Source organism: Parasteatoda tepidariorum, chromosome 1, assembly GCF_043381705.1.
Source record: "Parasteatoda tepidariorum isolate YZ-2023 chromosome 1, CAS_Ptep_4.0, whole genome shotgun sequence".
NCBI lineage: Eukaryota > Metazoa > Arthropoda > Arachnida > Araneae > Theridiidae > Parasteatoda > Parasteatoda tepidariorum.
In genome coordinates, this window is record NC_092204.1 from 2,593,844 (window position 1) to 2,604,230 (window position 10,387).

General features: G+C 27.9%; 1 protein-coding gene across 1 annotated transcript in view; it reads right to left on the reverse strand.

The window, feature by feature from the left end:
• The window catches only part of LOC107449781 (exosome RNA helicase Mtr4), a 67,656-nt gene that overhangs the window by 36,059 nt on the left and 21,210 nt on the right, over nucleotides 1-10,387 (reverse strand). Inside the window, exons 8-12 of the mRNA XM_043050996.2 lie at nucleotides 8,354-8,452; nucleotides 5,862-5,970; nucleotides 3,277-3,408; nucleotides 3,125-3,204; nucleotides 710-910 (exon numbers count right to left, since the gene is read on the reverse strand). Coding sequence (XP_042906930.1) covers nucleotides 710-910; nucleotides 3,125-3,204; nucleotides 3,277-3,408; nucleotides 5,862-5,970; nucleotides 8,354-8,452 — 621 coding nt within the window. The remainder of the gene's footprint in view (nucleotides 1-709; nucleotides 911-3,124; nucleotides 3,205-3,276; nucleotides 3,409-5,861; nucleotides 5,971-8,353; nucleotides 8,453-10,387) is intronic.

Consider the following 10,387-nt stretch of genomic DNA (forward strand, 5'->3'; position numbering starts at 1 on the left):
AAAAATTTTCAAGCACTCAAAAAATTCATATTCAATCAATGATATTATTGAAAAGCAAAAACTTTTTATAAACAGTTTTAGCGTTAAAAAAAACCCAAAAAGAAACGGGCGTAAATCGAAACAATCAGTACTTTCCCACATCACCGAGTGAATTCAACTTGACCCTGAACTCAGAACAAAAGTACCCTTACCCCCTACGTCAAAAAAAGTGTTAGAAGTAAATTAAATAAACAAGAACAAAATTAAAATAAATTAAAAAGAAAAAGATTTCATAAGGATCTGACATTCTCTATCCGAATTGGAGCACTCGGGTTTCGGTTTCAAGTATGCGCGCATGCGCAAGTCATAACGTGGGTACGACAAGAAGTCCGCGTGAATGATTACGTAGCAAACTCTCCATTTTTTGTGAAATGCATGCGATCCACCAGATATCACTGAAGGGAGAAAAAAAATTATTCGAAAAAAAAGCACTTTTTTAAAACGCCAGCTGAAAAAAGCACCTTTAAAAGATTTTAAAAACGAAATCCCCAAAAAAGCACCTTTAAGTACTTTTTACAAACGCTACGCACCCTGTTATAGTAAAATTTAAATCAATGACTAACGCTTAACCCATTAGAAAATTCCGTTTCATCTTTCGCTCATCCCTATTTAATGAATGAATATTTAAACAAACTACATTAACAAGTTTAAAAAAAAAATGTATTTAAACTTGCGTGGATGAATAAAAAAGTATTTTATGAATGATTTTGAACAATATATAAGGAGAGTGTGTAGGGATTGAATGAAAAGAGAGAATTACCTTGATGAGTCCTTCAGAGAAAAGAATTTCAATAGTTTCTTTCAAAATAGGTAGAAGGCCAGAATGATGAATACCAATTCCACGTTTCAGCAATGGCAACACATGTTCAACCTTTAAGAAAGCTTAATTAAGAGTGGATATTCACATGCACTAAACAATTACTATTTCTTTGATTAGCAGGTTATCTGAGAATTTTAAACCAAATATTTAAAATCATCTTGTTTAACTTGGGTCACTGAAAATCTGGGTCTTTCTAAGAAAAAAATGGGATATTGAAAGGGCAGAAGCCTGAAATCTAGAACCTTTCACAAAATTCAGCAGAGAGCAAGATGTTCCTGAAGATGTTTCCATTTTGAACTCCCATTTTATCTCCTTTTCCCATTTTTATCTTCAACCAAAAGGATGAGTAACTTGTTATCCATGGGTGGTTTGGCAGCTGAATATAGATTATAGCATGAAGAAAAACATTTGTTTTAGATCAGGGGTGATTGTAAGCCCAAGTCAAAATTTCGGAAAATTTCTTGAGTTACCAAAAAAAAAAAAAAACAGTTTAAATTTAAAAAATTTAAACAAGGTTTTCTCAATATTTCCTAGTTTACCAAAAATATATTTAAAATTTTACACATACCTATGTTGACCTGGAGAAGTAATTAAAATTTACAAATGTCTTTCTTTCTTGAGTTTATGATTATAACAACTATTTACTGATAAAAAATGAATATTTATCATGAATATAATTGATAATAATTAACGTTGATGGGCAGTATAATTCTTGTTGGTAATATATTTAAGGCTTGATGAAATCATCTATCATTAATGAAAGCTCTAAAGCTATTATTTTAAAATAATAATTTTGTTTTTTACATTATAATTTTTTTTTAAACTCAAAGTCTGACCTTGATAACTCTATTTTCAGTCCTCTCTTCAACATCAAAAATGCTAACATTGTAAACTTCTATGTTAGACAATAAATGGACTTGTAAAATAATTGAAATGTGTTACTTTAACTAATAATGTGTAACTTTAACTATAGAAATTGAACTTGTGTTAAACCATGCAAGTTAAATTTACATTGAATACATACATTACTGTAAATACTGATTAAGTTAATTTTGAGTGAATTTATAGCACTAATCAATAGAACAAATTCTCTTGGGTGTACATTAGATGAATCAACTATTCTTATTGCTAGCAGATTAAAATCAACAATATGTGCTTGATAGTTAAGTAATAAACAAACTTTGCTTTCATTATTGTAAAATTATAATTATGGATTTTATGTTGTTTATAAGGAAATTGATTATAATGTGGAAAAAAGTACCTCAATTTTCATATTGTATTGAATTATTAATGAAGCCTCACACTATTTCCAAATACTATGAGTTAGAAAACATAGCTACACCATTGCCTTGTTTCATTAAATTAACCTGTGTTGCCGATAAAATAAAAGTTTACTTTTCTAAACTTTTAAGTAAAGGATTAAATATAATCATATAATGTATGTAATATTGAAATGAATACACTAATAAATTTCTTATACCATGAAACATTTCTGTTTATTTTGTTATAATAAATTTTCTTTAATGAACTGTTGCCGAGTAAAGAAGTTATCTGATATTAATGATTTATTAAACCATATTTATCGTAAAATTTTAATATAACTGTTATAAAGCATTAGAGCAAATAAAAATTTTTAACTATTGGATAAAATTGAACACAAAATTAATATAAATAACACTAACTTAGAAATCACGTTGATTTCTAAGCGAATCTAATTTATTTGAATTCTAACTCTGAATATTAATCTTTAGAAGCTTACTTCCTGTACAGTAAGTAGCTTCATAGATGCGAACTATACTGGATTTTGCAAATTTCTCCTGATTTTCTGGCTTTCTAAAAATTATATAGGTTTTTTCTATATTTTAGAAAGTTTTTGAAAATTTGGACATTTTCCAATGTAAGATAAATGTTTCATTAAGTTTTTTATCATTTCCTGTGGCAATCGGCCAGAATTGCCTTCTGGTATTTCCATACCTTCCGACTGCAACGAGTGTTATGCACAATCATGCGTGTGTATTACAATTGTTGAATGGTTATTTGTTTTGTACTGTATCAATGTATGTACACATATATACTTCATTAAAATCGGTTCGAGAGATAATCGACCCAGTCTGCAAATTCTCTTAATTTCTTACACCAGTATATATGAATCTTATTTATATCTTTAGACAATATACTATAAAATAAAAATTTAATTTTTAAATATTTTTACGGTTAATTGAAGTTCAAGTAAGTTAGCTAATATATTGAAGAAAAAATAAATACTTGAGGTAATTTTTTATCTTCATCTGATAGCACATCCATGGCATTCTTGAACACTTCTTCCACTAACGGCTTTTCTTCGGCTGTCAACATAAAAACAGAAACATTACACGCATACTATATCATTACACAAAAAATGGTGAATATATACTAACCACTGTTGAAATCTAGCTTAGCCATCTGCATAGCATATGCTTCACATTCTTTCTTGCTAAAACTGAATACAATGACGGGAGCAAAATTCCGCTCCATTATCATCTTAACAATTTTATAGCAGTTGGATCCATCTGAAGGGGTGAAAATAATAGATTTAAATTTCGTGTGTAAAAGCAAATTATCCATGATATAAGCCTCTCAAAAAATATTTTTAAGAAACTATATACATTAACAAAATGCAAAATAATTTTCAAAGACTTTACTTGATCATGATAAAATAACTAGTTTCTGAGAAAGAACTCGTTTCTTGATTATACAGTAGGGAACCGATTATCCGGAACGATCGGGACCATCGCTATTCCGGATAACTGATTTTTCCGGTTTTCTGAATCGCTACAAAAAGCCGTTTTTTTTATTGTTAAACCCAAGTAAAAAAAAAAAATATTTGGAAATAATCTTACAAATAAGAAAAAACGATGAGGTAATGCACTAATGATTATTTCTGAAATGATGGTAAGCTAAACATCTTTCAAAAAAGAAAGAAAAATACTAAAATCTTATGAGGAAAAAAAAATTTCCTGAAAAAAATGGCGGGAAAACTTATCAAATTTCATTCCGGTTTTTTGGTTTTCCGGTTTTCTGATTTCCGGATAACGGGTTTTGTACTGTATTAGCCATTATAAAAAGATAAAGAGATTTTTCAGTTTGGTATCAGAGGGAGGAAAATGAAGCCTGAAATTGAGAATATCTTGAAAATACAAAGTTGCACATGAGAGCACAAGAATCTCACCGAACCTCAGCTCAGTAGATGCACATGCAGATTTCTAAAGATGATTGGCGCTTTCATACGCTACGTAGCGACCGTGTTCCGAAATGGATTGTGGTTGAATGAATTATGAAAACGTTGAACAGAACAATGTGAAAACCACGTCTTAGCATAATACACAACAATTGACAGGATAAAAAAAAATCTCATTTTCGAAAAAGCAAAATTAAGCACTTTTTAAAAAATGATAGATTTTGAAAAACGAAAATAAGTACCTTTAAGAACTTTTTAAAAATTTTATGCACAATGGAATGTAAGACATTTAATAAATCAGTAGAGTTGGCTACAATCAGGGTATCTGCTATATTTTAGATTTTCAAATTCATGACTTTTCATGATTTTCCATGACTAATTCCAAGAATTTTTCAGGACTTAACGAAGTTGCTACTTTCTGCGACAAAAACGCAACAAAAAATTTAAAAAAGCATTATAATAACACTCATTGAAATAATAGGTATAACCAAAACGGTTAAACTCTTCATCTTCATAATTATAGATTTTAAATTTTAAAAAAAAACAGAGTAAAGATAGAGTTGAAACAATAAAATAGCTTAAAAAAATACAAAAGCAAATATTTTTTTCCAGCAGAGTTATATTCTAAAGATACTTTTCTTGTTCATCAGAAAGGAAAGAAAATACTCCTGATTTTTCTGTTCTCATTTCGGAATTAAAAAAAATCACCATTGACTGGTTTGCTTCAACTAGAATTTTAAATTGATAAAATTTTAAAAAAATAAATAACAAGAATTCTGAAATCACAGAAGTTTAAAAGATATTTTGCTCTAGAAATGATGTTTTTTCTTTCATTTTTTGAAAGAACATAATTTTTAAAGAACATGATAAAATCATTTTATGTTCTAATAAAATATGACTGAGTGGTGATTTTGTTAGGAATTCAGATATTTGGAACAGGATGAAATGGGGGGGGGGATTCCATTTTAAAAATTAGATTTTTCGGAGACCTAACTATCCATGATTTTTTTTTTCAAAAATAGTAAAAGTCATGACATTTCCTGATAAATTTTGTTCCATACTGAAATTCATGACTTTCCAGATGCGCGGATACCCTATACAATGGAAAGGGAATGAAATCTGTGTATGCATATTGAGCAGAAAAAAAAGGAGAGAAAATGATGATTACACTAGATTTTGGAAACTACGGGCCATTAGAAAAGACACCCAAATTTCTGGGTCCTTTTTAAAAAAAAGCGAGTCCCTATTTAAAATATGAATTCTCTACTCCTATATCAATCCATTAATATTCACATTCATCATTTTGTAATCCACTAAAAGATAAAACAAAGAATTTTTAAAAAAAGAAATTAGATTTGAGCCAACAATAGTTCTGATCACAACTGATATAAACATATACATCAAGGAAAGCAGTGAGATAATCTGATACTCAGAATTGTTCTAATTTTTTCCTTTAGCCATGAATAAGAAAAGTAAATTTTCTGTATGTATGTTTATAGTTTGGTTACAATTCTACATGCATCAATTCACAGGTCAGTTTTATTTCACTAAATTTTAAAATTTTTGGCATATTTGATGCGCTAGGGCAGATATACAGAATCGTTGACATAAATTAAGAAAGTCCAAAACCAATACAAAATATTGTCAGTTTTTGCTCTTGAATGAGTTAATAATAAACTTTTTTTAAAACTATGTTATTATTTCTTCAGATAAATTTACATAGTATTTTTTACTACTCAAGTTTGTTAAACAAACTTGTTAATAAAACATTAATATGTTAGTTACCTTTCATTCCACCCTTTCTTCCTCTCATTGCAGAATCACCCTTTGACGCTCCTCCCACTACTTGCAGAACATTCATGGCTGTGTTGAAATTCTCTTCACGGAAATTTCCCTTTATCACAAAAGAGAAATCTTTAATTAGATAACAAAAAAATGTTAATAGATGGACAGGGAAATTATTCAACAAAAAATAAGCATCTTTTAAGCACTCAAAAAATATTTTTAAGCACTTTAAAAAAATATCATAGCTGGGCAGGGTTAGAAAGTTTTTGACCATTGCAGTTTTATCTTGTTTTAGCCGTCATGACAAAAACATTTTGGCATTGTTTTTGACAATTGTTAAAAAATCATAAAATTCTGAATCAAGTAACACGAATGGTGTTTTCCTACACTACGGATTAACAATACGCCGAAATAGATTGGGGTTGAATTAATTGTGAAAACGTCGAATAGAACAATGTGAACTGTGTCTTTTTCAGGGGTCTGTCTAGGTTTCTGAGAAAGGTACCTATTTTGCTAAAATTTAGACATAATTTGTGAAACATTAAAAATTATATTAAAAAACCAATACAAAAACATGGTTAAAATATAGATTTATCGTTTCTTAAGGGATACAAAAATAAAATTTTGAAAAAAAAAAAGTATTTTGTGAAACTACTGTTTTTCCTTAAGTTGAATTTGTGAAGGTACCGCTAAACAGTAGTAAATTCAGCCTGGACAGACCCCTATTTTTGCATAATTCACGGCAAAAATCACCATAGTAAAGGAAAAATCTCATTTTGAAAATGGGAAAATTAAGCACTTCTTAAAAACACTCAATGAAAAAAGCACCTTTAAGGGCTTTTAAAAATCGAAAATAAGCACTTTCAAGCACTTTATAAAAATGCTACGCACCCTGATGGACATATTTTTGTAGTTGTTTTATTTTACTGCCAAATCTGATATAGAATTAAAGAGAAGAGGTTCCACTCATCGGGGCAGAAGGAAAAGGTTTGAAGGAAAAAGGAAGAAAATTCCCTCGACATATTATACACAATATGTAAAGAGGAAATACACAAAGAAAGAAACTGATTTACACAAATTCAGAAAAAGACATAATAAGAAAATAACATTTAGAATTAAGTCAAAAGCAGCTAAAACCAAATTTGTCTTATTTTGATAATTTAGAAAATTTGAAACACAAATCAGGCAAAGAACGAAGAATTTTAAAGATATGCATGTTAGCAAAACAGAACTTCAACAGGGGACACACTGTCTGCTAACATACAGGAAATCCCTCTGTCGCCAGTGGTAATAACAAAAACTGACTACCCCGAGGCCCCATAATGGATGAACAAAATAAGAACAAGCAATTAAAAGATCAAAAATTGAAAAGTAAATGCAATAAAAAATTAATGAAATACAAACACAGTTCAAAAGTACATAGGGTAAGACCTAATGATGAAATGCTCACTAATAAGAAAAATAAATAAAGATAAGTGTTAGAGTTAGAATAATCAAATCAAAATAAAATAAAATTTAAATTTCCAAATCCTTTAAAACTTTGAGAAATAAATCAAGTGAATGCGAAAAATAAAATCGAAATTCTTAAAAAATAAAGCAAAAACATTCAAGGAGTAAAATTTCAAAAAAGTGCTGCCATCTATATGCTTCAGGAACAAAAAATGCAAAATTTCACCGCATAATCTTATTTATCTTACTCTATGTACTTTTGAACTGAGTTTGTATTTCATTAATTTTTCATTGCATTTACTTTTCATTATCGGCCAAATTATTTTAAAGTCTTTAAAATATTTCAAATCAAAACATCATAATTACAGTAATGTAAAGGAATATTATTATTCTCTAATGTAATCTTGAATTTCCCAATAGCTGAAAGAAAATCTGCTTTATTATTACAAATAAATTTAAATCTAATAATTTGACCAATCAAAATATTCTTTAAAATCTTAAAGTAAAGGTTGGAATTAAAATGTTTTTAACTAATAACATTAAACTTAAAATCTCTTCTTTTATTGGATAATCTGACGAAAATGTTTTGGTTATAAATTTTAATATCAAGATCTAAAAAAGTAGTGTCATCTTCATCTGAATTAGTCTTTATTACATTAAGTTCCTTTAATTAAATCAAAATCATTACAATCAAAAATGATTAAATCATTAATAAATTTAAACCCAATTAATGAATCATGTAAAAAATTTTGTTCATAAAAATGTCTTTGATATTTCTCGTTCTCAAAGCCAGGCGACTTTAGACATCATGTTGAGGGGATTTCTTTCCATAGACAAACTATTCTTAACATAGATAAACTAGATAACCGTTATAAAGCCAATTTAAAAATTTTAGCTTTGCCTCCCTCAAATTCATTTTCCTTAACAAAAGAGATTCAATTAACACGATTTTACTAATATAACTTAAGAGTGAGAAATTATGAATCATTTTGTGAGATGTTCCCCCAGAATCAATAACAATTAACTGTCAAAATCAAACTTACACTTTCATCAACAACTAGATGCAAACCATCACCGCCAGCAGGAAATATATACTGTTGCAAAGGAACTGGTCTGTAGTCGGTGTATACAACATGACAGGGCTAGAGAATTAGACAATGTTGAAATTAGGCAGGGGAAAAAATGAGATAGAGCAAAGATAATTTTAGTTAACAGAAAATTAATATTTCCAAAAATAATAATAAAATGAATAAATAAAATAATTTTTATAAGAAACTGACTAAAAGTAACATTTAAAATCACACTTTGTGGCAGAATTTTTTCGAACTATCTGCAACAAAACTCTCTAGCACTAATTTGTTTCTGCAAGTTACTTTTAAAAATAACAAACATGCATGTTACTAATTTAAAACACCAAAAGCACTGTTTACAATATATATACATAAATATATATATAACTTTTTCTTTAATTTGAACAAGTAATAATTTTTTATTCTAGTATTATTTGTGATATCCTCGCAATTTTTTTTGGAAGGGGGGCACACAAATTATTCCCGTCGCATTTTGTAAATAATCATCACAATAAAAAACATAATTAAAATTAATGAAAGCAGTAGTAATTGCCGACAAAAAAGATCGACAAGTAAATAAGGCAAGTTCTCATCTCATATGCTTGCTTCAAGATTGGGTTGTTGTAATAAGTAATAAATATCGTATAAAAAATATTGGATTTAAAAATTATGAAGAAATCAATAGCAATAACTGTCAAAAATTCGGCAGAATTATTTATTTAAAAAGCAAATGCTCAAATACCAGACTCGAATTTTCCATATTGTTTAAAATATATCGGAATGTTTAAGAACCACATGAAAATCAATATCAACACCTGCCAAAAATACAATCGAAACATTACAGGGTGGCCACTCAAAACATATTTCAAATTTCCCTGATTTTTCCAGGTTTTCCAGGTAAAAATCTTAAAATTTCCAGGTTTGTGTTTTTTTCCTTTATTCTTATAAAGTGTAGGATGTGTACAAGAAAAGTGTCTGCATTATAAAATATCTTATTCAAAAAAAAAATTTTTAAACATATCTTGAAAAAAATTTTATTTTTTTAATATTTTTAATGTTTTGGTACAACATTAATTTTTAAAAAATTACGACGCGGAGAAAATAATATGTTTAGCTTGCAGAATATATTGTTTTTATTGAATAATTTTAATTGTTTTTATTGAATTTAATGTGTTACTTTAAGTAGTATTTGCTCAAAGTGTACCTACAAAATGACAAAATNTTTAAAAAATTAAGACGTGGAGAAAATAATATGTTTAGCTTGCAGAATATATTGTTTTTATTGAATAATTTTAATTGTTTTTATTGAATTTAATGTGTTACTTTAAGTAGTATTTGCTCAAAGTGCACCTACAAAATGACAAAATCAGAATCACCAATAAAACCTTGGATAAGTATTGTTTAATATATTTTTATTAAGGAAAAGAAAACCGTTTCAGGTGATTATATATCAATAATTTTTAATAATTACAGTGGCTCCCAAAAGTGATCACTCACTTATAACTTATATTGAAATAGGAAATAATAATTCAATAATTAAAATGAATATTTCACAATGGGTATTTGATAATAAGATTTATAATCTATTCTTAGCAAAACTGCATGGAATATTTGAAAAACAAAGCAAAAGTAAATTTTTTAATCAAATAGTAACAAAAATGTCACCCCACGAAAGTCATCGTACATTTAAATGTTTTGGATCTCAGAATTAAAATTATCGTCAATTGCTTTTTTTATTTAATTATTTTTCATTTCTTTATTAGCAATTTAGTATCAAACCTATAATAGCAAAATTATATTTTAATTTTTGCTTGCTAACTCCGTAATATTTTATTTTATCATTTAAAAATGACTTGTGGTCGTAATAAAATAGACCAAATTTGATTATTTGTCTTCATAAGAGGTAAATCAGTAATGAATATGTTAAATTAGTTTACTGTATTCAATTGAACTGCGCAATATGTGATAAAATGCTTAAAAGAAGGACTTCATATCAGAGATTAAAAT